The 18,479-nt window shown below is 41.1% G+C and overlaps 1 protein-coding gene across 12 annotated transcripts in view; it reads left to right on the plus strand.

Annotated features, from left to right (window-relative positions):
• EHBP1 (EH domain binding protein 1) overlaps window positions 1-18,479 on the plus strand; it is a 206,896-nt gene that overhangs the window by 45,456 nt on the left and 142,961 nt on the right. For all 12 annotated transcript variants that reach the window (XM_039718885.1, XM_039718889.1, XM_039718890.1 and 9 more), the window contains one exon: window positions 438-491. In XM_039718885.1, the coding sequence (XP_039574819.1) occupies window positions 438-491 (54 nt within the window). The remainder of the gene's footprint in view (window positions 1-437; window positions 492-18,479) is intronic.

Genomic DNA, 18,479 nt, shown 5'->3' on the forward strand with positions numbered 1-18,479 from the left:
CCCATAGATTCTGGGCCTAGGGAGGTTGGAGTGTGCATCTTCTCACTTCTGGTGGAAGCAAGTGGCTCCCTCCACTGTTTCTGCAAGATTTGGATTTGTTTTGTTTATTTGGGAGGTGGAACTTGAGAATTAAATAGAGGGGGTTTTTTTCTTTTTTTTTTCCCCCACTGAAAGGAAACAGAGTTACAGGCCTTCATCAGCATCAGCCTCAAGTTTGTATTTTTAGGAGTCTCTGTTAAATCCTTACTGGCAGTTGTACCCCAACTTGTTCATCATATAGTGGACATCCCATAAATCCTACTTCCTAGCTAAAATATTTCTCTCTGGCATGTTCTGTGGGTAAAAATAATTCAGAGTATATGAAAGCCGTGGCTGTTTTGCAGTCTCTTGCATCCTGGATTATTTTTAGACTCAAATTCTCTGGTTTGTTTTTCTAGGATCCCCACGCTGAAGAGTTTGAAGACAAGGAATGGATGTTTGTCATAGAGAACGTAAGCTGGAATGTTGTTTTGGTTTTTTTATACATATAAGACTTAATAATTTAAAAAGATTAAAAGGTGTCCAGATGCTAAAAAAGTCTTGAATAAAATTTGAGCAGCTGAACCACCTGAACCCTAGCTCTGTAGTAATGAAGGCTTATTAAAATACCTATTGTACAATAAATACCTATGTTACAATTAAAATGCAGGGGAGGGGAGTGCTATACTACACTGCTTAAATTCCTTCCCTGTAAGCCTCAGTCTGCCCTGCATTAGTGTGCTGTGAGCAATGGAGTGAACAAGTTAGAGCTGGGTCATGACTCACTGTTTTATGGGCTGTGACACATTATTTGTGTCTGAGCAGGGCAGTGAACGAGTCAGAGCTGGGTTATGACATCTGCATGTCCCAAATGGCAGCACACCCTTCTGGGCTTGAGTGCCACTCTCTAGGGGAGAGCAGAGCTTCGTTGCTCACTTTGATGGGTGAGGAATTTGGGGCAGGATGGGAAGGTGGGACCAGCAGTGAGGAGTGTCATGAGCTGCTCCCTGGGATCCCTCTGCACGTCCTGTGCCCCGAGTGAAAACCCCAAAGCTGCTCCTGTGAGTCTCCAACTCCTCCAAGGCAGGAGCTCCCAGACCTTCCTGGGGAGCTGAGTTCCTGCAGGCTGCACAAACAGCAGGCTTTGCCAAAGTGCACTGCTTGACACGGCATGGAGCAAGTGCTGCATGAAGTACTTTTTTCCTTTCCCTTCTCTGTTCTGGGCAGCAGCTTCCGCTCTGGGGCTGCCTGGCTGAAAAAAGGGGAAGCTGCTTTACCCAGGGTTTTCTTGGAAAAGAAACTTCGTCTTCAAGTATATTGTAAAGGATTGTGGTAGCAAGACAGTGTTTATTGCTCATTAATATGGTTTCATTGTGGACTGTTTCACAGTAACATAATTTTTATGTTGTTTTTAAACAAAAAAGAAATTGCTCTTCTACCAAGTAGTACCACATAGCACTGAAGTGTGGGGAAGCAATGGATTTTGCATGATATCTTTTTTTACCTAAAAATGCTAATTTTTCCTGTCGATATTGGAAAGTGATTTGAATATCTAAAGCTAAAGTTTATTCTTATCACCAGTAACTGAACATTTAAAAGGGCTGAAAGCAAAGTGCTTTATTTATACTTTTGTTTTAAATGTCAAGTTTCTATTTTCACCTATGACACTTGTTAACACAAAACATAGTTTAGTTACTGTTTCCTGGAGTTTCCTTTTCTTTCTCACGCAGTTTATTTTAATCCATCCCCAGTTGTCACCATACAAGTAGCTGTGGATAAAACAATGTCAGTGTATTTCTCAGCCAGCCCCTCTGGGTATAGCTGGATTTCCTGTGACGTTGCAGATGATTTTTTTTCAGGATTTTATATGGGGCATGTAGACTGTGTCCTGCTTTCTTGACATGTCAGAGTATTCCACATAGAGGGGGCAGCAGATCATCTGCTGCTTGCTGCTCTTGCTCTCTGCCTCACACCTTTGCTGAGCTGTGCAGGGCAATCTTCTGTGATGTGGGAACTTCTTCACAACCTCAGTGGTGCTGTTAATTCATCTCACAAGAACTGCCAAATAGCCACTGGTAGGCAGATGTTTATTCTTTGATTGGAGGATATAGAAGTAGTATCCTCAGAATTATTATGTGGGAACTTCTTTACAACCTCAGTGGTGCTGTTAGTTCATCTCACAAGAACTGCCAAATAGTCACTACTGGTAGGTAGATGTTTATTCTTTGATTGGAGGATATAGAAGTAGTATCCTCAGAATTATATATTTAGTAGTCTTACCGCAAAAATTACTGAGAGCTAAAGAAACTATAAAACTGGCTGCTTTCAATTACCTCCTTTTATTTTTTTTTCTCTCCTTAATGCTGAAAGAGATGGAGAAACTCTTTTCCCAGGGTAACAGCTCCACTTAGTGGTGGATGAAAACATCTTCATCGGTTCGAGCAAGTCACAGGTGTTCCAATGGCTGGCTGACATTCCAGAGCATGGAACACCTGCCTGTTAAAAACGGGAGCCAGGGAGGCAGGAGGTTGTTCTCCTCACTCTTTAAATTACAGGCATTTACCCTCTTCAGGCCTAAAGTGTATTTTACCTGAGTTTACAACAATGTATTTATCATTAACCTGGCAAGACCAGGTCACCTTTGGGAATCATGGGGACATTCAGAGTCCTTTGGGACCTTTTCTCTTTTGTCCAGGGATGTTTTCTGGCTGCAGGGCTTCCCCTCCTCTTTGGTCAGCAACACTCAGAACACAAAATACTGAAGTCTGAAGAGCTTGAGGATGTGCTTTAATTGTGAAGCTATGTGAATTCTGCTAGAAATTTTGATTTTTTAAAAAATAAGTATTAAAAATCAGTCTCCAAAATAATTTTGTTATGATTCAGTATGGCTGAGTTTGATGCCTTTGCAGGCAGATGCTACCAAATTCCAAACAAGTTTATTCTGCACTTTCAGAGGGATTTTTAAGTAGTGATGAGGTGATTTGTGCAAGAAATCCGTGCTGTAAATGAAAAGGAAACGATACTTGTTTTTTTGTGGTTATTTTCTTGTTGGGGGTATATGTACATTACTTCATGATCCATTACCCTGATTATTGTCTAGCTGTATTTTTATTGCCCTAGTCACTCTGTATTTGTATTCTAGCAGGTGAACTTTGTCATCTACTGTGTGTATAATCCATAAATAGTTTGATCGTAGAGTAGTTTCTTACTATTTAAATCTTGGTATTCATTTTCCATTGGCCTTTTCTATGTCATTCTCTCCTTCACAGCTGTGTTCTGTGTATATTTACTGATAACTTTCTTGTCTCTAATTTAATCTCTCTTTAACCACAATCTGTGTAATTGATTATCTGCTTTTACGTCATGAGGCAGTTATTGGAATTCTTTTGGTGTTTTTTATGTTCTCCTGAATAATAACATTGGGTGTTCAGGTTGGCTGTTGCAAGTAGGAGAGCAAGAAATTTACAACTAAGACTAAGACTTGCTCATGTAGAGTTGTAGTAGGCTTTCAAAATCTCACAGATTGGTGTTGGTGTATTTTGCCTATTCCATTTAAAGAACAAGGACGAGTTGCCTTCTATTTTATAAGCCCCTTGCTGCAGTAAGTGACTTTTCTCTCTCATTGCTTCTGTGGGTAACTTGAATATATGCTGTTTCCATTCTTGGTTCCTTTCACTGTCTGAGCTCCTCGAGTGTCCCCTCAGAGGTGCCAGGAGGGAGGGCAGTTTTGAAACAAAGACTGCACCTCTGAGAAGAGTTCAGCTGACCTGAAGTTTTGGGCTGTGTTTCTTGGTCTCTGCAGGTTGCTTAGCTTATGGAATGAGGAAGGGATAGGAGGGAAGAGAGGAGGTTTAAATTGGTCCAAAGATGTGGAAGCTTTCACTGGCTCTATGTGCAAGAACTTTGTATCGAAGCAATGGAAGAAATGTAATTTTGCTTCCTTGCATGCTCAAAGCATGGAAAAGTACATAAGAATGTCCACTGAGGACAAACCATAATGTTGACTTGTTTGCTGGCAATTTTGTAGACATTACTTCCTACATTCTTAATGAACCTTAAAGTCAGGGAATGTTTCCTGACTTGAAACTGCACAGACTATAAAGCACGTTTCCCAGCTTTTTGTCAAAAACATTTTTGAGCCCGTGTTTGTGTGTCTAGCACAGCAATATATTCCAAAGTTCATAGTAGACTTCTCTATCTTCCCACCTGTGCTGATGTTTCACTGTTGTCCGTAGGTCATTCCCAGGGCTCAGGCTGTGGTGAGCAAGCCCTTTCCAGTAGGATATTCCACTGACAATAATTGCTGTTGTTCCTGCCACAAACTGTAGCCCTCTTTTTATGTGGCAGGCCTATTAAAACTTGGTCTTTGCTGATTCCAGACCTACTGATTTGGCAGATGAATGGAGAAACATGCCCCACCTGTTGTTGAAGCTTTGCTTGTACATTCCTGTGAGCTGGAGGCAGCCTCACCTGTCTTGTACTGTTGCCTCAAGGCAGCATAATTCCACACAAACACTTGCCTAAACAGTTAAAAAAAATAAAATTAAGGTGGGCTGTCTGCAGCACTGCCAGTTAGCCTCTTCCAGTGCTCCATTGTCCTTGTGGGGAATCATTCTGGCCCAGATCTTTGTTGGTACACTTGAGGCTGCTCTTGGTTTTCTTTGCAATTACAGCTCTGGAGAACAGTCTGCTCTCTGTGGCTGGAGGCTCGCTCCTTCTCGCCTCTGACTAATCGACCCCAGTAATGTGACAGTGTTTACATGTGAGATTTCACTTCCCCTGATTGCATTAGCAGGTCATTAGCATTCTCTTTCCACGGATTCATTTATGTGAGTGCTCAGTGTCCTGCTCTGCCCCTGCTGCCCATGGCTTTCAGGAAATAGCTCTGCCCAGCTCTGCTTGCACTCTGTCACCTGCCTGGGGAAGCATTCCAGGCAGGATTTCCAGGCTGTTCTTGTACTGACATCTAGGAAACTGCACTGACTTCTGCATCTGTCCTTTTTAGAGAGTCTTGGAAAAAAGCTTTGATGCCTTTTTAGACACTGTTTTCTAATGATGCCTTTTTGAATAGAGCCACTGAAACTTCTGGAATGAGAGAAAAAAGTAGTCTAGAGTTTGTTGTTCATGCTGGCCTTCAGGGAAGAGTTACAAAGAGTAATGAGTTTAAGCTGAAACAATGAGATCTGACTTTTCCTTCTGTCTGTAGCTCTTGTGTAGCTTCAGGAACCCCAGCCTAGAAGGAGTTATGAATTGGCTTCCACTCAAATATCAGCAAAGCCTCAAAAGAAAAGAAACATTAGAAAACATTACAGAACAATTGACATAATCAGCTTCATTTTATTGGTACATGTGTGTTCTTTTGTAGTTGACATTCCCCAGTCCATGCTTCCCCCGTCACCTCTGAAATTCTGGATCATGGTTGCTCATGATGATTTCTCATTTTGAATGCCCTGGAGCATGTTTTATCACTCACAGGTTTGGGGAGATTATTTCTCTCTCTTGAAATGCCTGGCATGACACCACTAATAAAGGTGATAAATAAGGTGAAAGTAATGGGAAAGAGAGGGTAGGTGATGGGACATAGAAATGAATTTCTTTCTAGTCTTAAAGGACACCAATTTTAAATGTGATACAATAAAATGAGGTATTAGCAAAAAGTTAAGTTTTCATCTGATCGTGTTGGTTTCCTGATGAATCTTTTAGAGAAAAACTAATTTGAAAAGGAGTAGCAATTAGCCCAGAATTTTGGTAAAAGCATACTTTTTATTGGGTGGTTGAATGTCTTTTATTACTGGACTGCTGCAACAGTAACTCTGCAAGGGCAGGTTTTGCCCTACATCCGAGTGGCAGCCCAAGTCTGATCTTCCCACCTGTTTCTGGAAATAGATGTTGGGGAGCAAATGCCAGCATAGCATAGGGAATTGACATTCTGAGTACTGCTGATGCCATTTGCTGGGAGAATGTGGGGGAAAAGACTGACACAGGAACAGGATGAATTCCTTATTTGCTGATCAGTTGCTATATCAGAAGTTATTACAAAATCTTGGGTATCTCTTCTAGTGCATCTTTGTGCCATGTGAGAGCTTAAGTTTAAATTGGCTATTTCCTTTATTTAAGAATCAGTAGTAAAAGCTTCTCTATGCATTCATTTTGTATTTTTTGCTTGAAGTAATTTTTTTGCTTAAAATAATTGATTGGGTTAGCTTTTTTCTGAATTAAATGTCTGCATTTAATATATTTAGAATAGCTTATAGTTCAGACATGCTTTCCTGGTCCTTTAATTCCCCTGTCATATTCTGCTGTGTGTGATTATGTGAACTGTGACTAGCTGCCTGTGTAAATTAGGCTGAGTATTCTGGTTTAGATATAGCTAGGAATTAAATGCTGCTTTGTCAGCTGTCTCGCTCTTGTTCTGCTTTAAATGTAATAGAGATTCAGAAAACCTGTTTTACTTTTAGTTTTTGCTTACATTAAATATTTAGCACTTTGTTCTAGTTGAGAAATCTCCGAGATTAGGCCTTTGGAGCAAAACTTGCAGAAATTGTTGTCTTGATTGGCTGCTCTGGTTGTAGAGGAACCAGGGGAGGAAATCTTTCTTGGAGGCCTGATCCTGTGCTTTTCCAGTAATACATTGCTGTTCCTTCTGTGCTCCATGATGGCCTTTCTGGGCACTTTTAACCAAAAGGGAAATATTATCTGGGGCAGGGTCCTGATTGGGGACAGGAGCAGGAGAGAGGCTCTGCACAGAGAGGATCACTCTGCTTTGGGGTGTCTGAGAGTGGGTGACTCCCCTGTGTGTCCACACCGACCCTACAGGAGTCCCTTACTTCAACAGTCTCCTTGGATTTGGCATCTTCTCTGAAAACTACAGAAGGCAGTGGAAGTAGATTGCACTTGCTTGAATTCTGCTGGAGAAATTCTACACCAAATTCTGTAGGACGAGTAAACTACCACTTGTATTTAGGGCAAGTGTGAAAGACTGTGGGTGTTTTCCCCTCTACATGGCCCAGCACAAAGGGGAGGCACCAGCAGCCCTGGTTTCAGGCAGGCATTGTGAGGGCAAGAGCTCCATAAACTTTTCTGAACAGCACAGTTAATTAATTGATATTTTGACCTGCAGCCACTCCTGTATCCCCAGGCAAAGCCTGTTAGTGTCCTGTTAGGACATACAACTTACTGTCTGCAATGTCATTTTCCATCTGACCAAAACAAGACTGTGCCCAGATCACCTGGAATTAGGGCCACTGTGAATCCTTTCTGTCATTAATACATAATAACCTTTAAAGCAGAGCTGAGAGATGACAAAAATCTTATTTAAATAAAAATTTATAGAAACCACTAAAATAACTCCTAATATCTAATTAACTTCTTACACTTTTAATTGCTTTTTTTATCCTGAATGAGTGCAAAATGTGAGTACATCAATGTCTTCTCTACTGTGTTTTTTTCAAAAACAGTTAGGAAAATTTTCTTTTGGTATTTGATCTTCACCTCCTAAATGAAACGCAGTGCCCAAACTGTGCTTTAAATAGTGTTGTTTCTGATGCTGTGTAAATAGCTGCACTAAGTGCATCTATATCAAATATAATTTGGCAGATGCTATGGCAATTTTGAGAACTATATGACAGCATTTTGGCTTTAACATTTTCTGGTGAAGGAGATCTCTCATTTTCTGGTATTTATGCTACAGTTACATGGGAGGGTCTTGCAAGTGCTCTGGGCAGAGCATCCCGGGTGTGAGGCTCTGGCTTTGTGTCTCACAAAGTGTGGTACATGACACACATACATGGCAACATTTAATTTATACAGTTATTATTGATTCACAGCAGTAAAGTACAACTGTTTTCTAAATTGCTTAGGACCATTTTGTTTGGGTTTTTGAGGGGAGGCTATTTCCTGCTAGAGGAATCTGTCTCCTATAGCCAAGGCAGCTGATTGGAGTTGCTATCACTGGTGTCTCTTGCCAGCTGGAGGGTGGAAGCTGATAAACAAGGCAGACAGCTTTGGAAGCAAACCTCTAATACAACATTAGGCATGTTTAAAACCAACAGTGTGTTTCAGCCACTCTTAGCATATGTTTATTCATAGGAAGTCAGCAGTAAAATACACTGGCCAATGCATGGAAGAGCCAGAGTCTGCATGAGGTCCTTTCCCTTTCAGACATCAAATACATAAAAGTGTCTTTGTGATTGTTTTACAGTGGGGTTCTAATCATACTCCAGGCTAAGCTGAGCCAAGCAACTTACCTTTTAATAGAAAAGTGTTTGCTTTTAAGCTTGTTCAGCTTGGCACATTTTTTCTGGTTTTACGTGTCTGAGTATGTTTTTACACCTCCATACAGTCACGGCTGTGTGTTTGCTCTTGATGTGGTTCAGAATATCATTATGTAAAATATCACTGTCTGGGGCAGCATTATGATGGATAAATTTCATTTTTGACCTGGTAGCTGTACGGTGTTGAAACAGCAGCATATGCTGCTGCCATGTAGTACAAAATATTCAGTATGGAAAATGGAAAAAATGGCAGTGCATTTAATGAAAAATGTTTTTGACATAAGTCACCTTCAAAGGCAGATAATCTGGGAGTCAAATTGAATATTTTGGTTGATTTGAGATAATACCTTGCAATTGCCTGTGCTCAAGGTACGGAAATATGTGTCAGAAAAAGAATTAAAATATCCATTATTGTGTAAAATGTAGCTCTGCATTAAGTAACTGGATAGGATTGTACATGCAAGCAGTTGTAATTTAACTGAGAGCATATTATTTAAAAATAGTGGCCAGCAGCAGAACTACAGCCAGCTGACAGGAAAATAAGGAGTTCTGGCCTCCTGAATATCCTTGTTATTAGGAAAACCATCTGGCAGTGTAATAGCTCTGAGTGTTATTTCTTTCAGCCTCTTATCTTTGGTTGTTAGCTGCCTTAATAGAGTTTAATATAATAGAAATTAATTGACCTCCATAACTTAATTGATGCCATTTCATTCATTTCCCTCCCAGCATATTCTTCTTTCTGAATTGATGCTACACCATCACATTGTGTTTTTCCTGTGAAGATTCTCCTTTCTTATTGTTTTGCTTTATCAATATCTGAGCCAAATGGCTTCTTGAATCTTGACAGACAGTAGAAACAAACCTTTTCTGGTTTAGCTTAAGTATGATGGCAACCTGAATCTTGGCTGCAAAGATTGCCTGAATAAAATGGTAATGAATAAGCTGCTGTAAAGGGCATTTTGTAACTTATCAGTGTTTTCTCTGTTCCCAAACATTAGCATAAATATAAGAATAAACTGAATTTTTACCAAATATGTGACTCATACAGAGTTGCATCCCTGAACTGAAAGGTTCCTTTTCTGAGCATGGTGGACTGTGTGTCCTGGTTCTGGCCAGGACAGGGTTAATTTCTGCAGTCTGGAAGGGGAATAGAGGAGGATCATTTTCCCCAGCTTCTCACTCCTTTTTCCTCCTTTAGGCCTGTTACAACAGCTTTTGCGAATTTTGTATTTCCCTTGGATGCTAAGGAAAGCATTTTCTTGTTGCTGTGTCTGCTATGACTTCTCAGTGCAGCCCACACCTGCTTAGAGTCAGGACAGAGATTCTGGGAAGGTCACTCAGAGATCTGCCCCGAGGGTGGACAGTCATGAGTGCCATGGAATGTGTAGCAAATGGGCCAGTATTTGGGGAAATTCCCTGCTCCAATGGTTTGGAGGTTCACCCCTGAACAACAACGGGACCCTGGTAAGGTGACAGAATATTTGCAAGGAGAATGCTGTGGCAGCTCCAGAGAGGAGCAGCTCACTGCAGTGTTCTGGGTCCTGGCTGCTCTTCACCAGACAGTTCAAGACTGGGCATCAGGGGGAGGAGGAGGAGGAGGGGGAAGTCAGACCTACAGGCACTGTGGCTGCTCAAACTGAGCTGAACCAGAGGAACAGCCTGTAGCAGTTGATCCTGTACAGAAGGAGAAATCCAAGACCAAATCAGTTTGCATAGTGAGGGATGAAGAGGAAGGAGGGCCCTCCCAACAGGAGGAAGAGGCAGGGCCAGAGATAATAATCTGATCCATATTCTGGACAGAGCTGTGAGATTAAGATTTCAGCCACCAGGCTGGTGAGCCCCTGGTGACTTGGCTGCTCAAATGCTGGGATATCATGGCCCATGCTGTGGAACCAAGCACTTGGGATCCTTGAGATGTGGGCATTGACAAGGGGGGGATTGGGAAGAGGACAGAAACTCTGAGTCTCTGGAGGCCACTCCTGCTGAGTGTACAGCAGAGTTGTCCTGAGAATGATCTAGTGGTGTGCACAGGCAGGTGGAATGCCATGGAGAAAGGTACCTGGTACCTGAGACAATTAGCTGTCTGGAGGTAATCTATAAGGATTCAAATTACAGGAGTCCCCCATAGATCCAGATGAGGTCCAGACGACACAATCCACATAGTGGAAATTTGTATGGAGCATGCCATTGTTGTGTGCCAGCTCACTGGCGCTGATGTCAATGAAAGGTGAACAAGCAGTGCTTCAGGTGACTGCCCGACTCCAGCAATATGAAAACCATCTCCCTGCCTCCCTAACAATTTGTGTCTCAGCTGTGGAAAGACAGTCCAAGATTGTGGACAGACTGGAAGGACTCAAGGAGGTTGGAGAGGAAACATCCCGTGTCCCACCAGTGCAGACCAGAGTCTCTGCTGCTGGGAGCAAGCATGCCCTGCTTGAGAGAGGGGTTCACACCACGAGGTACCCTGGGGTTTTACCTGCATGACCAGATGGAGGACAGGAGGAAGGGGGATTGAAAACCCGCCTCTGCCCTGGCAACATGGGTATGTGAGTTGAGAGGAGGAACCACGGGAAATTCTTTTAGGGTAAATGCAGCTCCAGTTTGCAGTGGGCAAGTCCTCAGACAGGAGCGGGGAGGGAGCAAGTGCAGCATGGTTTGGAGAGTCTCAGTGTGAACATTGAATCAGGGAAAACCATTCCTTAGCCACAGCACTATACTTCAGCAGTTATATATATATATAAAGCATAATTCATGTAAAGGCTGAAGATGGTACAGTTGTGTGTTGCATTGGACTGTTAAATAGCAATATTTCTGCTTCTGGAGGGTTTTCTGTAGACTAGAACTGAAAATAAACCAATCTTCCCTTCCTGGCAGTGTGGTGGAATGGCAGACTGAGGAGGATGGATGGCAGGTTTTCCAAGTTTGTTTTAATACCATGTGCAGCATAGCCTGAGATAGCAAACAGCTGTGTCTGACTCTGAGGACTTCATCTGCTAAAAATAAATAGACTTACTAGTTTTCAGAGATTTTCTTTAAAGACTCAGTTTTTATACTATAGTTTTAATGATTTGTACTATAAGAGTATTCTGCTCAGCAAGGGATAAGATTAAAGAAACTCTTAAAGCTTTCCTCCCTAAAGCAAAACAACTCCATGAAACAGTCATAAGAAGGCACAGCTTAAAATTCAAAGAACACACACAATATTTACCAAACCAGAATTGACTATTCTTCAGGTGAAGAATTGTGTCCTACTTTTATCTGTAAAGTAGATTCCTGTCGTGAAAATTAGTTATATTTGCATTTTTTTTCTCCTGTTAAAGAGTGAGAAGTTATTTGAAATGTGAGATTTGGTAGTGCTTTCCACTTCTAAGTGCTAAATAAATTCTGAAAATAATACAAAAATAACATAGAAAATGTTAAATTTTCTGTTACCATCAGAAAATGAGAAGTCCAAGATGCAAGACATGGCTAATGACAATGGCAAGGGGAGACCGAGACAGACTGGATGGTCGGGCACTGTGGGCAGCAGGGAGAACATGGCTCTTCAGCTTTTTATACTTTGGAGCCAAGCCCTTTCAGAAATGAAGAGAATTGTGTCTGTCTTCATCAATTACATTCAAATAATATTTTCTTGGTATTTTCATTACAACTGCAAGATGGAAGGTGGTATTTTACGTGACAGCTCAATTGGTGGAAGTCATGCTGTGGGTGGGTATGATCTGGGAAGACACATCTGGGTAATCTTTAGTTTCATCCCCACCATGCAAAACTTTTCTGTCCCATGGCACATGGAAAGCTTTTTCCCTATAGTAGCAAAATTGCCACAAATTTTAGAAAGACACCACTCTTCTCCATTGGGGAAAAAAAAAATGTGTCTTGGAGCACTGAAAAGTGAGAAGGAAGCTGAGGGAGGTACTTCTGCCCCTCAGTTGTGGAGAGGCCTCATCTGGAGAGCTGTGTCCACTTCTGGGCATCTCTGTACAGGAGAGTTTCAGAATGAATCCAAAGGAGGGCTCTGGAGATGTTGTGGAGACTGGAACACCTCAGTTATGAGGGAGGCTGAGGGAGCTGGGCCTCTTTAGAGCTGAAGAAGACTGTGAAGGGGTCTTACCAATATATAACAGATGGAGCCAGGCTCCTCTTGGTGGTGTCGAGCAATAGGATGAGAGGCAACAAGCAGAAACTGGAACAAAGGAAGCCCTACCTGAACATGAGGAGGAAAAACTTTACTGTGATGGTGACTAAGTGCTAGAAAGGTTGCCCAGAGAGATGGTGGAGTCTCCCTCACTGGAGATGGACAATGCCCTAAGTAATGTGCTCTGAGGGGATGCTGCTTGAACAGTGACATTGGACTAGATGATCCCAACTATGGTCCTTACCCATCTTGCCCATTTGTGAATCTGTGATTCTTTGGAAGCGAATCTTTGGATTCTTTGTGGTTGGTTGTTTTTCTACCTGTCAGGTAAAGATGAGTTGGAGTTACAGGCTGTGGTTTAGAGCTGATGGTATGTGCAATACAGTACGTGTATGGAAAGGCCAGTTGTGTGGGTGGGATGGAATGCTTGTGCTGAAGAATGATATGTCAGGGCATGGCTGCTTCAAATTGCTGAGTAATGCTGAAGATATTCATCTCTATCACTGCAACGAAGAGCTCTCACATTGTCTTCAAGTTCAGGATGAGTAGGCATTAACAGTCTTTAATGCAGTTTGATTTGAAACTGGGTATGGTGGCACAAGAAACGGTGTTTATTCTCCCCATCTTGTGTGAAACCTCCACTCTGTGACACCCTTCTTGTCCCATGCTAGCTGGGAAGCTTTTGACTGGTTATCAAGGCTGGTCTCCACTGGTGCACAGTGATGAGCAGTGTGATGGCAGAAATTCTGAAGCCTGCTGATCCAGACTGGCGAGAAACAGGAAACATCTGCTGGTAGTGCCAGCTATTAGGCTGGACCTTAGAATTTGAAAGGAAGGAAATGAAGTGGTGTGGGACCACCATCTTGTAGCATCTGGATTTCCCCCAAAGCTTTAAATCAGGGCAGAGTTTAATGCACCCTGACCAGTGTGTGCTGGTGAAAGCCCGTGCAGAGCACTAACTTTGCTAGTGCTGGCAGTGTGCTGCAACCACTTGATGGCAGCCTTTGATTTGGTACATGCCTCATTAGCTGGAGCACAGTGCAGTGTGGCTGTAGTATTTGTAATGGAATAACACATAAGAACTAAAGACTGCAAGGTATCTGGTTAATGTAGAGATGAAATGAATGAAACAGCAAGGCTAAGCTTTCCTGACCCTTCATGAGAGAATAGATGAAAAAAGGAAGAATGAGGTATTGTGCCGAAGGGAGATGATGAAATTCAAGATCCACACACATAATCTCTGGCTCAGCCTCTGAAATGTTAATCCCTGGCTAGAATTATTTGAGCTGTAGATTGCAATTTATCATCAAAATGGCACTGTGTCAAACAATACTTCTTGTATGTGTGATGTTTAGAACTATCCAATTTTAATATAAAATGGTTCACAGAGTACTGTCTAACATTTAAGTAGCAACTCGTTAAGCTCAGGATATTTTTGCTTATTTATGTGGACTTGTGGTAATCATGTAGATTTCTACTCCATAGATCACTCTTCGGGTCTTTTAGCCATGGAGTATGTTTGAGGGAGTGACCTGTTTTGATCAGAGCAGTGACAGGTGATGGGACTACTTGACAGTAATTCTAACATACAGTGTCCAGGATGGGTTTTTTTGCGGTGCTCAGTTAATTTTTACAATGAAGAAATCTGCCAAAAAATTGTTGATGGCTTAGAAATCCCCAAGATTTAAGAATAATGTTTTGCTGAGTTGTGCAAACAATTGTTTTGAGGTTACAAGAAATATTTTCTCATTATGTTTTATAAGCTAGGATGTCCTTCAGGTTTTTCTTTACTTGCTTTTAAAGTATGCCAGTAGAGGGAGTAGAAAAATTATCATCCAGTAAGGATAAAATATTTAGCACTAAAATTCAGCCCTTTCTCCTTCAGAAATCTTAGTTCTCATACTGCAGTCTGTGACTGAAAATAAAAGATGAACACAGTTCAGACATTTTCTGAAATGTGAGGCCATGTGAAAGAGTGTAATTATTAGACAGGAATGTTTAAATCCAAATGCATATTTAGAAATATGAATTGCAGTAGCAATTTTTCCTCCCTAAAACTTATGCTTTATTGGAAAATCATAAAGTGATTTTATTGTTACAGCAGACCCCATCATGTTTTAGTGCATGCTAATTAATTAATTTATCTGCATTTATTTTGAAAAGAGGTCTCTATATAAATGTGCAATAAATCGTGTAAGGCTTCTGCAAGCAGCTTAAAGCTGGGGAGGAGCTGTTCTTTGTCTCACTTTTTTTTTGCTGGGAGAAGGTGAGAGACTGAATGAGGAGAAGGGAGGAAGTGGCATGTGAATCATGCTAGCCTGGCAAATTTGTAATTCCTCTGTGGAAGTTGCTTCAGAAAGTGCTGAGATTTGGAGCGGAAACTATTTGGGATCTTTGCGTATTTAAAAACTCTTTACTCTTAATAAGCTTTCTGTTTCTCTGTGGTGGTAATTAAAATCTCCTCTAAAAATATGCCAGAATCAACAAGAGATTTTCCAAGTCTCTGGCGTGTTTGGTTAGCAGGTATATGCCTGGCGCTCTGGGATCGCAGGCCTGACTGAGCAGTTGTGATGGCTGTGAACTGAACTATGAAGGAGACATTTGTCTTGGAGTGGGACCTTTTGTGTTAATCCTTCCAACCTTTATAGCCGAGCATTTCGGGATGATATTTAGTCAACGAATAACTTGTATTGTGCACTTGTGATCCCTCTCCATCAGAAATGGGTGACTGTGTGGAATAACTATCAGTCTTAGATAAGAGTTATTATTTTATTTTTATTCTTCCTGCACTGTGGCCATTTTTCCTCAGAGGCTGATGCTTTAGTAGCACATATTGTTTCTAGATTGGGATTTATCCAAATAAAAATTTGGTGCTCGGGAGATGAACATCATTACATTGACTGTATCTGTTTATTTGTGCATGCAGTTGTTTTCTGTACACCCAAGATAAACATGTTATCAGAGTATTTCTGAGCACATATATTCATGTCTTAAAATTACACATAGCAGTGAAGCTTCGCTGCTGTCTGCACAGCCCAGACACGGTAAGCACGGAGTGCATAAACACAGTCACTGGTTTTGCTGCTTTAGAAAAGGTATTTTCTCCTCTGGCTGCCTTCTGCATATCTCTGTGGTGTGAGTTGCTACATAAGATTGCTGGTTTTGGTTTTTGCTGCTACATCAGCCTTGGTATTTTAGCTGTTCGGGCTTGTGCTCTGCCTTGCTGAGGTTGTGCCTCCGTGTGAGTTCTGTGAGTTACAAGGAGAACAGTCATGCTTTCAGAAATGGGCACGGGACAACATTGCACAAAGGCGTATTTTGTGCTGCAGCATCTATTTTTATTACATGGTTAAAGTTTTTGCAACTTAAAACCAGTCATCCCTTAGTTGAGTCTTTGGTTTTGGGTTTCTTTGGCTTAAAAATATGTTCAAAACTTTACGTCTTTACTAGAATCCAGGAAGCTGTGCTTCATTATTTCACATGGCTGTAAAAGATAAGACTGGTTTTTGATAAATGGGGAGTTCACATTTGGTTTGGTAGTGGCCTTTAAACCAGGTATTCTGACCCCTAAATTACCTATGAATTTGAGGATCAGATTTGATTAATTTAGTAACATTGAGCTATTTAAATGTTTAAACTTCCATTACATTCAAGATGTCTGGTTAAAATTCTTGTGTCCTGTTTTGCAGCATGGTGCTAATTAAATGTAAAATCTGTCTTTAAACTAGAAATTGTACAGAAGCGAGTCACAACAAATCTTGATACTGTTTTGTGTTCTGGCTGGAAATGGTATGAAGAACAGCTTTTAGATTTTTCTGGGATGTGTACCTGGATTTCACTGTCAGGGTTTAAAAATTTTCTTCTAAGTAAAGATTTCAAGTTGCTGTACATAAAAGGAACAAAAGAGTTTTTTAACTTCTTGTCTCCAAATTTTTTTCCAAGTAATTCTTCTGTATTTTAGAGTTGCAGATATCAGGAAAGAAAATAAATCCACGTTTATGTACAGTGCCTGTGGATTTTTTTACTGAAGCAAAGCTAATGGCTGTCAAAAAAACTTCTTTCTGAGCTTACTGCAATGTCTGGATTCTGTATTTCTTTATAAGGAGTGTACTAAAAATAAATAGTGGCAATCAGTCTCTGTTATGATTTTAACTCAAAGTTTATATATCAAGGAACCCCAGATTTAGGTGCCTGAGCAAATTTTGACTGGAGAGGATCAAACCTGAACAGATTTTTGCTGTACGTGTTGTGAGCTTCTGCGTTCCTGAGCTAATTGGATGTAAAGTGTCACGCAGAATTGTAGTATCTGTTGGTGAACCTGGGCAGACAATAATAATTACTAGGTTGAAGCTTGTTTTCTGGTGAAGCCCAACAGTATACCCTAGTTTTTGTTTAGGATAGGTCTGGTTTAATGCTAGTTTACAATTATTACTCACGGGGCATTATCATTTCAGATCTGTGCATCTACTTTTAAGGTACGCCAATTGCTGTAATTAATTAAAGTGCTGCAGATGCTGCTGGTTAAGCCAATTTAAAGAACAGAGCGTGAATTTCCAGTTATGTGAGCTAGATAATGATAATGCCTTAACGTGGCAGTCGCTCCTGTGAGCCAATTACTGCTCAGATAGCTGAAGCAGGGCTGTGGTTCACTCTGCCTCCGTCCATTCCGAGAAGACACGTCTCCTTTTTTATGCCTTTTGCTGCTGAGTAATCTCAGTTTTCCTCCTTGGTTGTGGGGTGGTCCGACTGACAGCTTTTACTCTTAATAAGCTTAGAGGTAATAATCCCAGTCCTGTAGGTCACATGTACAATATGCCTTTTAGTTTCATTTTTTCCTGCTCTAGTTTTGCCAAAACATGAGGCTCTCTGTAATATTATACGAGTGCTGTTGCTGACTACCTGGGACTGAAGCACTACTTTCTGATAATTGATTAATGCATATGTCTCGTGCTTCCACATAACAATAATCATGAGATTAGGTCTGCTTATGTTTGTCAGGTTTTTTAGCTTTGTTTTTTAAATTTGCTTTTATTGTGGAATATTTTAAAATATGGATGGATTGAATATTAATTTAATTAGCACTGAGCACAAATCATAAGTTATGTTAACTTCACAGGCAAGAAGTAGAGAAGAAAATACTCCCATTTGAGATATTCTGTGTTTATTAATTTATTCTTGTGTTTGTTTTAGATGGAAACATGATATATTAATAAACAAGCCATCAGGAACACTTTTGCCTTTTGTACACATATGAACTTATTTTTAGGGGAGCTTTAGAATTGTTGACAGTGCTTGTGCCTGTAGCACTCCAGGAATGTTCATGGGGTAGCTGGAATGTGGAGAATAACATCCTTTTAAAATAATGTGTAAAAACTAATTATTTGAAACTGGTAATTACTTTGTAGCACTTATTTTTATGAGTTATAAATTGTGCAAGTCTAATAATAATAATAAATTTAGATAGTTTTGAAGAGGGAGAAGTGATGTAATATGTGACATGCCTGCTGTTTGACTTGCCGGTGCCCAATTTAAAGTTTCAGGCTTAGGCTGGGGAGAACGTGTGCCATGAAACATTTCTGTGTTTTCCAGGGCAGCTCTGTGACTTGTGCCAGGTATGTTTGAGCAGGGCTGCTGATGTGCCAGTGCCCTGGGGAGTGGCAGCCCCTCAGCCCCTCCAGGGCTGAACCTGGAGGAAATGAGTGCACCCGAGTTCATATGCAAAGTGGGGAGAGAGTGGAATTTTCCCAGAACCGAAGCAGAAAGAACAGGTTTTCATCCTGGATCTGTAAAAGTAAAGCCTTAAAGGTCTGGGAGGCCTCAGGGAGCCTGGGGTGGATGCATGGAGAATGGGCCCTGGAGAGAAACAGGGGAACAAATTGGTTGTTTTGTAGTGGTTGAAGCTTGGGCCCAGACAGAGAAGGAGGAGGAAATTGGCTGCGAAGGAGAGTCCATAATTTCTGTGAGGGAGTGGAAGAGAACAGAGTGCACTACTTAGATGTCTCTGGCCTCATTCCAGAGAGTGGAAATAAAGACAAGAAAGTGCATGTGAGCAT

This window comes from Passer montanus, unplaced genomic scaffold, assembly GCF_014805655.1.
Source record: "Passer montanus isolate IOZ18808 unplaced genomic scaffold, ASM1480565v1 scaffold40, whole genome shotgun sequence".
Taxonomy (NCBI): Eukaryota; Metazoa; Chordata; class Aves; order Passeriformes; family Passeridae; genus Passer; species Passer montanus.